The sequence below is a fragment of the Ascidia mentula genome, chromosome 9 (assembly GCF_947561715.1).
Source record: "Ascidia mentula chromosome 9, kaAscMent1.1, whole genome shotgun sequence".
In the NCBI taxonomy this organism is placed as follows: domain Eukaryota; kingdom Metazoa; phylum Chordata; class Ascidiacea; order Phlebobranchia; family Ascidiidae; genus Ascidia; species Ascidia mentula.
This window is the reverse complement of record NC_138574.1, coordinates 11,962,122-11,979,089: the sequence shown is the minus strand read 5'-3', so window position 1 is coordinate 11,979,089 and position 16,968 is coordinate 11,962,122. Positions and strand designations below refer to the sequence as shown.

At 36.5% G+C, this 16,968-nt stretch overlaps 1 protein-coding gene across 2 annotated transcripts; it reads left to right on the top strand.

Moving 5' to 3' along the window:
* The first annotated feature begins 366 nt into the window (after nucleotides 1–366).
* Nucleotides 367–14,021, top strand: LOC145912936 (sushi, von Willebrand factor type A, EGF and pentraxin domain-containing protein 1-like). 2 transcript variants are annotated; one of them, XM_083000406.1, is made up of 33 exons: nucleotides 367–526; nucleotides 762–911; nucleotides 1,275–1,472; nucleotides 1,650–1,754; nucleotides 1,939–2,112; nucleotides 2,220–2,303; nucleotides 2,469–2,645; nucleotides 2,709–2,822; nucleotides 2,909–3,059; nucleotides 3,136–3,278; nucleotides 3,452–3,562; nucleotides 4,010–4,225; nucleotides 4,420–4,608; nucleotides 4,834–5,016; nucleotides 5,405–5,560; nucleotides 5,709–5,948; nucleotides 6,022–6,192; nucleotides 6,475–6,726; nucleotides 6,793–6,879; nucleotides 6,962–7,066; nucleotides 7,204–7,392; nucleotides 7,583–7,765; nucleotides 7,994–8,176; nucleotides 8,236–8,351; nucleotides 8,531–8,819; nucleotides 9,130–9,245; nucleotides 9,397–9,521; nucleotides 10,024–10,043; nucleotides 10,275–10,439; nucleotides 11,276–11,373; nucleotides 13,118–13,400; nucleotides 13,496–13,611; nucleotides 13,719–14,021. In XM_083000406.1, the coding sequence occupies exons 1-33, from the start codon at nucleotides 475–477 to the stop codon at nucleotides 13,851–13,853; spliced, it is 5,076 nt and encodes a 1,691-aa protein (XP_082856532.1). In that variant the 5' UTR covers nucleotides 367–474; the 3' UTR covers nucleotides 13,854–14,021. The 2 variants fall into 2 exon arrangements, with proteins under 2 accessions (XP_082856532.1, XP_082856531.1); XM_083000405.1 differs by having other exon boundaries at nucleotides 373–526; nucleotides 9,397–9,511; nucleotides 9,963–10,043.
* Nucleotides 14,022–16,968: the final 2,947 nt, after the last annotated feature.

Genomic DNA, 16,968 nt, shown 5'->3' with positions numbered 1-16,968 from the left:
AAGGGTCAGGAAGTAATCGGCAAATAGTTTCTGGTGGAAATTTCAGGGCATGCGACTGGTTGGCGTTACTTTGGTTTCGATCTTTTGGCGACATTAGTTGGGACTTCCTCACAGGAAGACATACTGGCTATATTGGAGGATATTCGGCGCTGCAGGTGCAGGACAAAATGATTTGGCACAAGAAAAACTTCTTGATTCCAAACCTCCAAAGGTCGGAGTGTTCACTGTGTTCGTGCACTTTGCTGCAGAGTCAGATCAGCTGGAACGTTTCTTGTGAAATATGCAACAGATCTTAGCGCTTGTGCAAAGGCACGCAAAAAAATGTTCGCTTCGTAATGTGATAATTTATGTTGCGACTTTAAATACTTGCTCCGTTAACCAGCCGTAATATTAGTAATATAGCGCAATGTTTCAATGTTACTCATTTAGATTTTACCTAGCTATGAGTAAATACGTCTTCAAGCTAAAAGTAAAATGAGATTAGCTCTTTTTATCCTACTGTTTTTTTCATGCTACGCTTATTTCGGTAGGTGCTTTGTTTTACTTGAAGTAGTAACTTATTGGTAGGCAAAACATGTTTATATTGCTGTGGTTGTTAACGATATTATGTGTTGGATCTTTATACAACGTGATAAGACACATGTTTACCATTATTTGTGCCCTACTACCGATATGTCTTTGCTGTTTATCTATTTAAAGTTGAACCTTTACCAGTTAAACTTGCGATGCTTTAATGTATTAAAAATGATTTCTTGTAACAGCTCTGGGCCAGGGAGAAGGATGTGAGTCAAGGCGAGATGAAGTCAAAGCTGGCCGAAGATGCAGAAAGCCTTGCTCAAGCAATACGGATTGCAAAGGACGAAAAAAGTGCCATTGCGATAATATCTGCGGAATGTCTTGTTTTAACCCCAGTAAGATGTCACAAAGTGCCCAAATTAGGGGGGGGGAGTATTTTACCGCTCAAAAGCTTGCATCAAGTGTTTTTAAATAAAAGCGATAAAACAGGAAAATCTAATTTAGAACGAAATAGAAATCTTACCAATATCTGAAAACTATGACAGCAGTGCAAATCCACAGTTTGTTTTGTCCTTATTATTTTATGTAAAATCTAAACTATTCGATCAGCATATAATTTATGTATAATAATACTAAAAGTAAATAAGTAGCACTGAACTTGCTATAGCAACATCTAAATATTCTTAATATTTGTTGATTGGAAGTTAGATAATTAAGACAAAAAAGTTTCAAAAAAGTACCCTTGAACTTTACCGCAGATGCTCTTTGTCCGCCGCTGACTGTAATCCCCAATGGAAACATTCGCTACCAAGGAGCAAAAAAGTACGGAACGAAAGCTAAATACTATTGCAACGCTGGCTATCAAGCGATAGGCAGGACGTCAAGGAAATGCAGAAGCGATAAAAAATGGTCGGGCAAAAGGCCGTCCTGCATCCGTGACCGTGACTCTTCACAAGGTAATAATTATTCGACAAGGTTACTGACAACACGTGTCAACAAAAGATGGAGTTGTATAATTAGAAGGCTTAATGCGAAGATTAGTGTTACAGTGATAATATCACGCAATTACAAATACGCGACAGCACCACTTTAGATTGCAATTTTCACAATGTCTGGTTTATGTTTGGCCATAGCGGAAATTGCATGCACTGTTCCAAAGAGAAGAGAAAACGCCTACCCAAATACAATGGAAACAGCATTCAGTCCAGGACAAGCTGTCACCTACGTTTGTTTTACAGGTAAAAGTTTACGACAGGCTACTTTGTTTGCTGTGTTTACGTTGGTCAGATAAACATACAAAGATAAACATCGAATCTTTACAAATAACCACGTTAAACTCAAGTCACATAAAACATTAAAAACTATAGTTTTTGAAAGCAATATCAGTTTTCTTAAAAAACCTTAAACCTTGTTTATTATTAGGTTATGATTCATCTGGAGATGCAAATGTGTATTGCCGAGCTGACGGCACGTGGTCGAGGTCCAACCATTTTTGCGGCAAAGTTTCTTGTCCAATACCAGAGGATCCAGAAAACGGTCGTGTGGTCGGGAGTGACTACTCTTTTGCCGCTGCAATAACTTATGAGTGCAACCCCGGTTAGCTATATGCTTCTTTACTATAAAGCTTAGAGTAAACAAAACTTCTATTAATATATGCGTCCACAATTTGCGAAAAAAAGTATTTTATTTCATTCGTTATTTAGGATATGAAAAAGTTCCCCCAAACAGATCACCTCGACGCTGTGGAGCCGATAGAGAATGGACAGGAACCGCACAGTCATGTGAAAGTAAGAATAGAAACATGCTAAGTTTTGTCTTTCCTTTTTACTGATGATCTTTTGAAAGCTGCAAATTTCAAAAGAAAACCAGATTAAACCTACAAAATTGGATAGTTTCATTTCTAACCTTCTACAGATGTATTTTGCACCTGATAAAGTGAAATATATTTTAAGTAAGGCGATGTAATGCTCCGAATGCGCCACCAAATGGCCGAGTGGATGATCGCGGTGTAGATTACGTTTTCGGGTCACGTGTTCGATTTGTCTGCAACGAGGGATTTCGAAACACTGGAAGCTCATCTGCCGTTTGTAATGCCGATGCCATTTGGGAAGGGTCTGCCATTTGCCATGGTAACTGCTATCAACCAACTATCAAGATAAACACGTATTTTACTATTGTCGTTTTCTCAATAGTTCATTTGGATTGCGACTTTGAAAATTTCCACAGTCCAACTTGTGGTTACACATCTAGTCCTTTAGAAGGTTGGAGACGCCGTTTCACATACACTGATCGCAATAACAGAAGAGGTGTTCTTTTCGTTCTTTTGCATTCAAACAAACTGGTCGTCACCAATCCGTATTTTAGATATAAAGAGTTGAAAATTGCCTTGCAGGTTATGTTGTTGATGCTTCATTTTACACCAGTGAAAAGTCACTTTCATCACCAGTAATCCCGCAATCAGGCAATGACAAGTGCTTTAACTTTTTTTACAAACTTCACTCTTCCAACTCTCACTTGGTTTTGAAGATATCTGGAAGTATACGGTAATGTTTTTGATATGCAAGACAACGCAACAATTGCGTATTTCCATTTTTTAAGCCAAATGAATTTACAATGCAGATGGAGGGATCGTGTATCACACAGTATATGGGTGCCTGGAGAATTGACGGTAAAACATAATCGAGTAGACAGACAAGTGTCATTTGTGGCAACATCTGGCACTGTCAGCTTGGATGATATAACAGTTGCAGACGAAGCTTGCAGTAAGTATCTGGTTAATGATTAAAAAATGAGCAAACGCACAATACCCTGTTCTAAAAAGTTGTTTTATGTGAGGGCATTTAATTAACTAGTAACCAAGTTTTTCGCAATTTCTGTTGTGTTATTCTCAAAACAAAAAATGTTGGTATACCATAACTGGCCAACTAACTGTTAGGTGATGAATGTGAAAGTAATCCATGTCAAAATGATGGCACATGCCAGGATGAAGTTAATGGTTTTACGTGTACTTGTACACCAGATTTTGGAGGCACCACCTGCTCTGAAGGTAATACAGTTTTTTTTGGTCATGCTTACAATTGAAATTTATCAAATAACCCTATAAAATCAGATTAACTAATTGCAAATGACTGGTCTTTGTCCAGGAAATTACAAGTTTTCTTGAAAACAGTCACAATGCGCCCAAACCTCCATTCAAGGAGTTCATTTGTGTTCGTTAAATTTTTCCCTTCCAATAATTGTCAACAGTACTAGTAGCTCCTTTTTTCATTCCTATTTTACTGTTTATCTGTAAATATCTGTGCCTAACTTCTACAAATAGATGTCACAATAATGGACATATTTTGGGTACAGTGGAAATAAATGTGAATTTTGCTTTAGTAACAAAAAACCCAAACGTCCAGATTTGATGAACCATATCCACAGAAATAAGTTTTTTGTCTGTTATTAAATTGTATTTAATTGCAATTTAATTAATTCAATTGTGTTGTGACAGATTTGAAGTGCCGGCAATGCCCTGAACGTCTGTCAAATGCGATGGTCACCATAACCTACCAAAACCCTAATAAACCATATCTTTTGCCTGGTACACAAGTAACATATGCATGTGACAGAGGTTTCAAAATAGCAGGAACATCATCTAAACTCAAAACAGTTTTATGTAATTCGAGAAGAAAATGGAGTGCAAATCCTGATACTATAAGTTGTGTGGGTAAGTGTTTAGTAGGATACTTCAAACTGCTGTGAATTAAGAACTATTCTCAGTTAATAAAGTCTAAATGTTGCACCTAAAATTCCAAAACCTGTGTCTAAAATTTGATGTGATGTCTAATCACAAAATACCTAAAAAGTTAATGCATGAGAAATTTTGTATCCTGTATTTTTTTAAGAAATATTGTTTTTCAGTTAAGAAATGTCCCCCAATGCACCATTTAGAAAATGGTGAAATGCAGCCAAGTTTACAGACAGGTGTGGGCCATCCAATGGGAACCTCAGTTGCTTTCACATGCTGGCATGGTTATCGGTTAGAAGGGGCAAACAGCATTGAGTGTTTACCAACAGAAAAATGGTCAAGTTCACAACCCAGCTGTGTTGGTTTGTTATTTTTTTTCTGATTTGATTTAATTTAAATGCTAGTATCCAGTAGGTTAAAATCTGTTAGTTTGTTATTTAAAACAAATATATTTCACTTCGAACAGTATCATCAGTGTATAAAATACAGCACAACAAGGGATTAAAAACAAAAACGTTCCAGCACTTGCAAGAATTAGCAGATTTATTTTACAATTTTCATTCACTGGAATAATTATTGATTTGCAGAAGTAAAATGTAAAAAATTTGGTGTGCGAAATGGTCGTCTTGTTCCATTCCAACATGTGTATGCTATCAACACTGTGGTTCGAGTTAAATGCTACAATGGATATAGACTTCACGGTCAGGGAAATGTCACATGCACCATTAAAGGAACTTGGTTTCCTCAACCTCGTTCTTGTGTTCCAATTCGTGAGTATAACTTAAAGACAAGAATTTGCTTGTTGGCATTGACTACATGGTTAGAATGTATAAACAGAAACATTCTGACCTTGCAATCTATTTTACATTGGAGTTATTTTGACTTGTCCAGTTCTAATTCTTTGCAATTGTTTACTGATTAATGGGTACAGCCTGCACAGTCAGTGTTTATGTGCACTAATAATGAATTAGTGTTAAAAATATCAGTATACTGCAAGCTAACTAGAAAATTCCTAGGTTTTTTATATGCACTCAAAGTAAAGTATTTTCCACCTAAATTGACAAATTAAACAAAGACAAATAGCTACATGCTTAGTTTTGTTTCAATTATTTTACTATGTCCTCACAATTCTATATAAAACACCTAATGTTTTTTTAGCTTGTAGCCATCTAGAACCACCTGCTGGTGGTTCCATCACCGATCAGAGTGAAAGTATGGTGACTTTTGCATGTGACAATACCTTGCGATTAGTTGGTGACCGAATTGTTCGTTGTCATTTGGGTAAATGGTCTGCACAAACTCCAACTTGTGAAGGTATTGCATAGGAGTAATTAAGTTCTAACTTTATGCATGATAGATTGTTAACTATTATGAAGCAATAACCCTCTGATTTATGTCATGTATTGTTAAGCATAAAATGAAAACATTAATAATAAATAAACTGACTCACTTTTACTGTTAGTCAATTCAGAAATACCAGCTGAACCCAAACCAATTGCACCGATACCTCAACCACCATTGCAACCAATATGGAACAGTTGGAGTGAATGGAACTTATGGGGTCCTTGCACTTCCACATGTGGCTCAGGGTTTCAATTAAGGAGAAGGGAATGTCCGAATTCACCTCCCAATACTGTCATGTGCAGGGGAAAAAATGTAGAAAGAAAACATTGTGAAAATGAACCATGCAGTCCATTATCAGGTGTTGTTTTTATTATTTCACAATTCACAGAGGCTGCAATAACATAACTGATACCAAATGTTTGTTGTTTCAGATCCAAGTTCCACTTTCTTTTATGATGGAAAAGAGTATTTGTTTTTTGACGAGAAAAAAAGGCAGCCACAGGCCAAAGTTCACTGTAAAAGTTATGGTGCTAGCATGGTTATGATAAAAACAAAAGATGTGTTTTTAGCTATTGGAAAGCATATGGACTCCACACTATACGGTTAAGTGTTTATGTCTTTTGTTAAAATTTTTAGGCTATTTTGTTTTTTGAAAAACATTTTTTGGTAGTTATTTAAAAATAATATTTGAATCAGCAATAGTCATCAATGATTAAAATATGAAAAAAGGCTTACTTGTACAAGTTTCCAGATAGAAGTTAAATATACACAAAGTTTTTTGATGAACTATTTTTGTTATCACAAAAATCTGAATTCCTGTACAAAAATTATTGATGTTTTGGTTGTGAATACAGATTTTTTAAAGGCTCATTGTTTTGTTTAAGATTTTTATTGGATTGGGTTGAAGTTAATATATAATCAGCACACTCAGAAATGGAAACGTTACTGGTCGGACAACAGTGTTTATGAATATTTAAAGTGGCATTCAAAGGTTGTTCGTTCTTACGGTATTTGCACCTCTATGTCTACTCGCAAGTGTGGCTCGATTCAAAATCTGCCAGAGCGCAATTCGATGACGGTGCAATGTTGGAGAAATGAAGGTTGCTTAAATCGTGAAAAAGTTCTCTGTGAAAGAGGTTTCCTCAATTAACACTTTTCCAACATGTTAGATTTTTATTACTTGTTTGTAAAATGTTTTTCAGACTGTCCGTGTCTGAATGGTGGACATTGTAATGCGATAGGTTCTTGTGTCTGCCCTGCGGGCTACACAGGTGTACACTGTGAAAGTAGTAAGTTAAATTTCGTTGTTATACTATTGCAGCATGAAACACAATTTTTATACCATGTGAATTTCCATTCTTATCATTTCAGGTACAAGTTTTTGTGCTTCACTGCCATGTTTGAATGGAGCTACATGTCATGAAAACAGTCCATGTCAGTGCCTTCCTGGATTTTATGGCACTTTTTGTGAGCAAGGTGCTGCTTTATTAGCAAGTTTTATAAAACCAAACTTGACTTTGTATGTACATTTACAAATTTTATTTTTCATTGGTTTTCACAAATGTAAAGACTTTTTTTTTATTGATTTTCACCACATTGACTCTTTCATTTAGTGCTCACATGTCCAGAATTACAAAATCCACCAAATGGTAGCATACAGTACATGGAAACGGAAGCTTTGGGCTTTGAATTTGGAACCACAATTTTTGTAAGTTGTGATGAAGGTTATCTTCCCAGCATGAATAAAGTCATCACATGTACAGAATGGGGGGACTGGTCAGATGAGTTACCAAGATGTGTTTGTAAGTAACACATTGAATAAACTATGTTGTGGTACTTTTAGCTTATACATAACATAGACATAATTATATTTTATGAATTTTTCTGTTAATGCAAATGCTTTAATTTGTGTGCTACAATTAATTAGATCATTGTTGGCTACAGTGGCCACCACGTCATTTTGTAAGAAATACCTATTTCATTTGCCTTTAGCCAGTAGATGTAATGAATTACCTGACCCTGAAAATGGAAGACTATTGTATAACGGCCGGGATGTGTATGTAAATGATGTTGGAACACAAGTAACAGTGCAATGCAATGAGGGTTATCAACCCAACATTCCTGAAAGTCTGTGTACTGAGGATGGTTGGACCAATGTAGCTCCAAGTTGCAATGGTAAGTAAAATTGGTTGTAAAGTAATTATATAATAAGGTAGGTTAATATCCTTATTGAACATTTTGAATTCAAGCACCCTAAAACTTGTTATTGACATAAAGTAAGTCTTGGTCACTGCGGAAAATAGTTGCAAATACAAAGCAATCTTCATGATATCTTAATTAGGAATCATACAACAATGTTAGGCATTGATATTTAGATTGAAATCTAATGCCCATTGTTTGCAGTTTTTCAGTGCAGGTTGGTAAACAATCCTGCCAACGGTGTTTTCCTTTTTCATGACTCTGAGTCAGCTAATCGACAAATTGGAGCACGATTGAAGTTAAATTGCAGTAAAGGTTATAAACCGACTACAGAATACATTGAATGTAAAGCAGGCGGGTGGTCTGATCCTCAAACAACCTGTAAACGTAGGTTATTAGGCAACAAACCCTAAAGAACTTTCACTGTAGTGTTTTTTACTTATCAGTTACGCCTTGCGTGTTGGAAGCCACTTTTTTGTCAGACGGGGTTGAAGTTGTTGGATATGATAATGTTTCACTAGATGAGGAGTGGATTTTTGGTGGTGAAAGTATCACATTACAAGTAGGTAGATGTTTTTAACAATATTGAAAATATTTCCCTTGTATGATAATAAAAAAGGTTATTGTCTTTAATTAGTTGAATCACAGTTTTTGTCAATACAGAGGGTTTCGCAAAATAATTCCACAGGTTTGAGAAAAAATTGTTTATTAAAATCAACTCCAAAACACAATTTGATGCAGTGTTCTGATCCAGAAAAAGACCTTATAGGCGTGAGGAAATATCATTGTGATGGGCCTGAAGGATGGTGGGATGTCCACCCCAATAATGCTTCATGCCATGCCCCTTGCCCTCAACTTGAAACACCATGCAATGGTCGCTTGGAATTCCTGGATTATCATGAAAACAGCACAGATAGGTGGAAATATGGATCAAGGGTGCGGGTGATCTGTGCGCCAGGGTACGAAACACCTGCATACAATGAAATACATTGCACAGATGGGTGGTCACATGAAATTCCATCATGTCAAGGTATTTTTGTGATTTGTCAGTAGAAATGTATTTGAAAGTTGACAGGTGTAAATGACACAGCGGAGGTATAAAAATATAAAAAAAAGATTAGGAATTTTAAGCCTTTAAATCCTACCTTTCCTTTGATATTTAAACACTTATACGCCTGCAAGGAAGTTTTTGTTGCTCTCTAAATGGAATAACTTTAATTCCCATGTATTTAAGTTTATGTACTGGAGTGCTCTTACGAACATGCACCCTATATTATTTATGTTGCTGGAAATGTATTTCTTCTGCGATGTATAACGATAACAAACACTTTCGTTTTTAGGGCGACCCTGTGTGTTTTATTACAACGATTTACCACCCGATGTAGACGTAGTTGGAGTAGAATTGAAAACTGATGACGAAAAACTTAGGAAAGTTGGAAAATCCATTGAACTGCGAGTAATTCATTCATTTATTTTTTGGTTGTTGAACCCAGTTGTAATACAAGACATCAGGAGTATTTTTGGTTAATTTGCAGCCTCTTTGATCTGAAAACTAGGCTTTAAAGTTATGTTAGCTGAACGACATTTTTTTGTTATTTCAACTTTAGTGTAAAAACCCCTCTCTTCAACTTGCCGAGGGTCAACCCCCTACAATAACCTGTTTGCCAGGAATGTTGTGGACTTCCGATTATACTTCGTATGAGTGCGTCGAACGTCCCTCTGGTGAGAATGGTTTTCTGTGGTTGATTTTCACTAGTAGGCGTAGCTTTATTCTTGGTGTGGTTAAAAAAGCGATTAGCAACTTCGGTCAACGTCCGACCCATATACCTAGAAGAAAACCAAGATCAGGATTCGTGCCCAGGACATCCTGGTTTTAATCCCAGTATGATAAAAAATAATAATTAAACAAAATAGAGAAGGTCACACTCACACTACAATATGCGTTTATTTGCGATTTCTAGTTACTTCCTACACAAAAATCATATTATACGCGACCGGGCGAGTTTGAATAATATGCTACAAATATGGTGATAAAGTTTAGCCTAACTGGATATCTTGGTTGCCAAAAGTGTGCAACCTTACATTCCATTTACCACGTTTTATGTATACATATATACATAAAGTGACTTTCATCTTGCAATGAGAATCTCCTAATGGTGAAACTTATTTTTAGAAATTTTACCAACAACTACAAGCACGGTTGCCACCACTCAGTCAATTCCTAAATCTACTGGATATCCTCTCGAAGACGTTGGTAATAAAATCGATATCTTGTCACTACATGGTCTCCCAACGCAGAACAAACCAATTCTTTATTCACAAAATAATGACCCATACATGTAATTTAAAAACCATGACACGGCACTTTTGGACAAACAAAAACCAACCTAATCTGATGTTGTTTGGTTTATGTGTTTGATCTAAAGTTGCCAGGTAAAGGTGGAAGTCTTCTGCGTTTAGTTTTAACCTACAGTGTTTAACGCAGGCAACTGTAATATCCAATCTCCCCATCTTCGTTCTGAGCGAATCTCTCATCCAAGTCGTCGCCTGTTCCGATTTAGTTGTGCTAATGGTTTCAAGTTACTTGGAAGGAGAAAGGCCGCCTGTTTAGACAGCGGTGAATGGGAGCGGGAATTGCCGACATGTGACGGTAACTTGGAAATTGAGGCTTTTATCACGCAGAATATTTATTTGTTGGTTTTATTGTAACAGAACTTGATAATGTTGGTATGACTACGCACATACCATCTCTAAACAATAGCTGCATTGCTTGCTTTGTATTTACACACGTAATCTCAACATATCGTCTTTCTTTATTTTCACATGGTAGGGTACAAAGGGCTAATTCAGTATATTTCGAATTGATCAATGGAAAAACCAAATTCAGTGTGGAAACAAAATCTGTTTAGTAACAAGATTTACGGATTTGCTCATAATTCTGACAATAAAGAAACTGGCCCTTACTGTTGTCAACATTGTCATGTTTCATACGATAAACGTTTCGGCAAGAACTTGTGCCACTATCAGTTTGAATGACGCAGTTGGTGTAGCTCCATTATTATATGGAGCTGCCCTGACTGACGTCACAAATAAGGCACGTACGGGTGGTGACGTCATGCTGTTATCGGCCACACACGACTATAAATCTGTTTACCCATATATATCTGTTTAATTGCAAGTGGAATGGTAAATCCCAAACCGCATAACAGATCATTTTCGAAATATAAGCGCATAATCTGGATAATTGCAAAATATAAACGATTTTTTTTATTGAGCGAAATGCTGATTTCAATATGTTGCACAACCCAAGGTGTCTCTTGAATAATGGATTGCGTAAAAAAAACATTGTATTTTTTTGCATTCTTAGCTTATTTTTTCTGTGTAAGACTTAAGTCATGCTTTGTAATCATTGGCAACAAGAATTTTAATTAGTGAGCTTCACATACATCAATTTTGCAAACCAACATCTCTTGAATCTAATTTCAGTGATTCCTTGCACGATTCAACCTGATGATCTTCCAGATGGTGTGAACGTGTCCGAAAACGGTCAATCGTTTCCTCCCGGCGCTCAAATTCACCTAAAGGTGATAATTTAACACTTCAAATTATTAATGGTCTTCTTCGTTACCGACATACTAGTGTGATATTTCATATACTTCAAAAGGCACAGGTAGCCGAAATCGTCGTTGATTGCATTAAATCAGGTAGGATTGGTTTTAACGCTAAGATATATGGCGGTGATTTCTCGTTAAACAGTGCACCGACCCTCATGTTAACAAGTAAAGTATTTTTATCTTTTACTTAAAGTTGGACTTCTCGCCCTATGCAAGCCAAATAGTATAGGCCTACAGATGTCTCTTGACTTCACTATTAGTTCGTTCTACCGACGACAAGCGCGCAACCTGTTTACGTGTGTTGCGCAACAATAAGCCTTAAGGACCTATATGGGTATTAGATTGGAGAAATCCTGTGTTCAAGGCCCTCGGCTGTAATGCATATAGCGACTGTTCCGCTTGTTTCCCAATGACCGTTGATGGGTCTTGTGACTTACATAGGGACCTAAAATTCTACAAAGTTGAAAAAAAAAATTTGCTCCTGGATGAGACTGTACAGAGCAAGGACTTTTTGGGCCTCCTGGAAGATCATATGACCAACAGGGGGGTATACCCAGCCCATGGGGGGGGGGGGGCTTTGACACTTTTTCAGCAACTAAATTTGATGCCATCGCATAGAGAAGAGTTGGAACTTACAAAAAATGCAAATGAGTGGGTAGTTGAACGATTCATTTTTCTGCAAAATCCAGTTCCATTTTTGGTTGCTCTTTTAACCAAAATATTGAGTAGCCAGGGGGGCAAATGGCCCTAGGGGGGTGGCTAAACCATTTTTTTGGAGACTAATTTTGATCAAAATTTGTAGATATGAAATGGATCTTTCATAAAATCACAAATGATTGGACACTCAAACGATTCATTTTGCCACAAACACAGCCTGATTTTTTTGCTCCATTTTCAACATAAATTTCAGCAGCACCCACCAGCAAGTTACTACCTAATTGGAATAGCTCAAAACCCCACTAAAACTGCCCCAAACACCCTAAAATTCGCCATGACAACAGCACGCACATGTGCGCTCATTCAACCGCAAATTTAACTTAATTGCGTCACTGCTTTGCTTGGTGATGCATGACTTTGCATTGTGACACAGGTTGGGCATTTCCCAGCACCAAAACTAATTTTCATAGAAATACCAATATGCGTCCTTCAGGAGGGACTTTTCCACTGTCAGCTCATTGAAACACAAACCCTAACCAGCTGGCATATCAGTAAACCCACTCACTAAGTGGGTTGGTCACAGTGACAATGAATGAGACAGTAAAAAGCAAGAACAAAAAGCGACACATTGACTTTCTTGGCTTCGACGAAGGTTTTTAATCCGCAATTTTAACGGCATTTAAAATAATACAGCCACCGGAGTCACACGAACCGATGACGGGTCTAGCGCAATTCTAGTGGATTAAATCTAAAATAAATAGCAACGTTAACATTTTATGGCATTAAGAATGTGGTTTTTAACTTTCTTTACCTGGTAGCGCACTTATACCCAACAAAATGTCATAACGACGCAATTGTTGACCTTCTTTAGTGGAAAGTCGACCGTTGTTTTTAGCGTCCGCTTACCTAATATCATATCAGTGCAACAGCTGAAAGGCTACGCACTGATTATTGAAATAAAAATTCTTTTGATGCACTAACAACATTAAACCAAGGCATTATTTGCGAACCACTTCATCAGCGACGTGTTAAAAATTTCAACTTTTGTTGTTTAAAGTGCAAAGACCGTGAAGCAGAACTCTCTGGCGATTCAACCCGAACCTGCACAATAGGTGGCATATGGGACTTGCCTTTTAACACCACCTCATGTCCGGCTCACTGCAACCGATTGACGAACACAACAAACCGCCAAATTGTGTGTAGATCCGGGAATGCATGTACGAGAATTGGTACAAGGGTGGTTGTTGAGTGTAATACAGGATATGTAGCAAGTTATGATGGGGAAATAGTTTGCGAGGGGAACCCAGCTGCGTGGAACCGTGAGATACCCACATGTGAACGTAAGTAACAGTTTAATATACGGCTTGAGATGTGGGTTTTATTACGACAAATTTCCCACTCAAATTTTGAGTGATTCTCATAACTTTTGTTGCAGCAATACAATGCAAAATACACCCACAAGATCTTTCTGATGATGTTGGCGTTTTCAAGTATTCTAAAGCCGATTTAGGCAATCAGAGGTTTCACCCGGGATCGTCTATTAATCTGAAGGTATGCTTGTCCCATCTGCAAAACTGAACATAATGTCCTGTACTTAAATATTATACATCAAAAAGATATTTACTCCCCCCTTAACACTATTGTACGGTGTTATTTAGTGCATCAATGAAGATTTGGCTCTTGTTGGTAAGCCGGACCGGTTTTGTAGGTTGGGAGGTTTTTGGGATACAGCTCTTAATGCAACATCGTGTCAAGAATCCCCACCAGTTGATTCAACTGACATTCCCAAGTGATAAAATATGAAAGAAAATAGTTGTCGAATTTTTTTTATTTCAAAGAAAAAACGGCTGTGTTATGCTTTAAAAGCATTTACAATGCATAAACGATTAACTGCAATTGTATGTGATTAGTAAGTTCATGTTGTTTTTCAGAGTGATTGTAAATAAAGAAGACACATAATATGCCACTGAGGAAGCAATTTAGGCAGTTGTCTCGCAAAGAATTTTTACTAGGTCAGTTGTTAAGTGGTGACACTGCCACAAAATCACGAATCAGGGGATTTCTTGTGATTCAATTTTCCACATAAATGCCCTTCAACATTTTGATATTCTAGATTTTCCACAACACCTTCAAACGAACTGCCTGACCAAAACCAATACTAAAACTGTCCAAAACAACTTAACACTGACCCCATACAAAACCCTTTGCATTGTGACAAAATTATTCTCAGTTACACAGCAGGACATTTACCGACCCAAAAAAATGTATTATAACTACCAAAGCAATACACATAGCCTATATATACATACATACATATGGCATTCGACATGCCAGAACTGCTTGATATGATCCATGAAGCCGATTATCAAAACACCTGGAAGTGTCAAGGGTTTGAGAAATTTGTCAAAACATTAGGTAGCAGAGGATAGAAAAGTCGTTTAATTTGGACCACTTCGGTTTAAATCTAAAAAAATATAGATGTTCACCAAAAGAGTTATTAACACGATTTGATAAATTATCATCTAAACTCTTTGAAAGCAAAAAAACAGAATCCTGTTATTTTCATGTAGGGAATAATTAGTATTTGGAAATTTTGGAACGAGTGTTACACGCCTAGTGTATAATTTGGAACAGCAGCGTGTACAAATTGTAACACTTACAATCCATGCGATTTCTTTTCCACTCAGTTTCTAAGAAGTGATGGCAACTTTACATAAATATTTTGTCCCCATTATTTGTACATTTCCACAATATTTTATTTTATTCAATAAAAAAAAAGAACAGAAAAATAATTGAAATAGCGAAAAAACCTTGAGAATAAAAAACAATACTATAATGCAAAGACTTTACAATACCAAATGCAAAAAATGAGACAGTAGATACAAACTGAGGTTGCAATTCTAGACCTACAAGATGCACTGTGTTAATAAAATGCAGATACTTTAACCATCTTCTTTACTGTAACAAGATAACTGGACCTTATTTTTATCTTCTTTGTTCTGTATTTTTAAGTTTCCCAAATAATTCAAGATATTTCACTTCTAATTTTCATTAGTATTTATATCAACAGGTAGTTAAAAATAATGCTGAAAAACATATAGTTGATTGTTAGCTATATTTCAATAACATATTTTATTCAGATATGACTAATATTATAGATCATGTGTAAAATGTGTTCTGATAATAATGAATACATAATTGATATCAGTTCCTGTGGCCCCGGGCCAAATTACACACATCATACAGGTCCAAATTACACAACTTTCTACCCATTTTTTCCAACTACTTGACTCTTGGAAAGCATCAGATTGGGCTTAATATACCGAAAGCAGTTACAGTTATACAACGCAAAAATCATGCCCACTTGGATATACAACATGCAGTTATAAAATAAAGTTTGATCTCTAAAACAAATGCAAAATTAACGTACTTTGTATTTCTATCTGTAACTACCGGATTGCGGGGAGTATCAGCTCGCCTGTCTTTCGCGTTTTATCAGATTTTCTTTCAAGCTGTACAAAAGATTTTTTTGTCATCCAGCGTATATTTTTTAAAGGGGAGAATCCGAATTACACGCAAGGTCTAAATTATACAACTTTCTCCGAAAAAAAGTTTGTCAAAAATAAACCTCAACTTCTCAAGAAGAATTGTGTTTGTTTTGAGCAATCGATACAGTTTAAAATTTGATGTTTTACTGATGTAGCGGTACAAATTTGCACATTACCCAAATACAAGGGCCACTTCATTTTTTTTCTAACCAATGGAGTGATACCAAAGGGAATCGACCGAGCTTGTAACAAGTTGTATTTCGCGCTCGACAGAGGCAGCTTTCCTCGAGGCTTCAGTCCAATGCTAATTGGCGCTTGCGATGGACTCACTCAAGCTCAAAAAATTGGTTACACGACGAAGTTCCATTCATGAATAACAATCTATCCTTTATCAAAGTAAACTTCTCCCGGTGTCTTGACCTTCTTATCAGATGAAATAAAGGAGTTAAAAATATCACATGTTAACAGCAGAGAATTTTTTCTCGAGAAACTCCTCAAAATAAAATGGTTTACTTTTGTTGTTTAAACAGTACAAATACCAATGTAAAAACATTACGCTGTTTTGCTCTTTATGGCCTGGTTGCATTTGCTTGATAGCTGATAATCACTACATTTTCTCAGCAAGTCTTTCATCTGTCAGCTCTCTGTGTGTTATTTTTTTCAATCTCAACACTTGAAGTTTTCTTCGGCAAATCCGAGAATTCGTGACGTCCTTACCGCGATCATATAAAGTTATCGCCACACTAATTTCTTTGCGACCACACTACCAGTCTTAATACAGTTTCTACTTATTTTAACACATGTTTTATTTAGCTCGGGGCTTCTTCAATTTTTTGTTCTGCGATCCAATTTTAAAAATTGATTTCTATGCCAACACGTTAGCGACAATAAAATACATTACCAAGAAAGTATTCACAGTGCAAGATCCATAATTTAACCATTGTCTGTAACTATTGCCTGCCCTCTACTGGTGGAAAAAGGTTGTATCTGACTAATAATTTTGCACTGTTTTTTTTCACGCACAAGTTTATGTGCCATAAACATGAAAATGTGAAAATTCCAATTGGCACGAAAGCTCGTATTCTTGCAGCTTGTAATACTTTATGTGGCTGATCGGAATATTGGATTTTTTAAAAAATGCTAATCAAAGATCGTTAAAGTTTGGTTTTGAACAAACTTAATGACATATTGTGTGAGCTGCATACAAATGGCCACTGTTTCGACCTATAAGGTTTCATCAGTGCAGCTGGTGTGATTATCAGACGACTTTGCTTACCAAACAGCCAATTCACATTATTGGCTCCACTTTGCATATGATCATATGATTAATGAATTATATTTCTTACGTTTCTTCTACAGC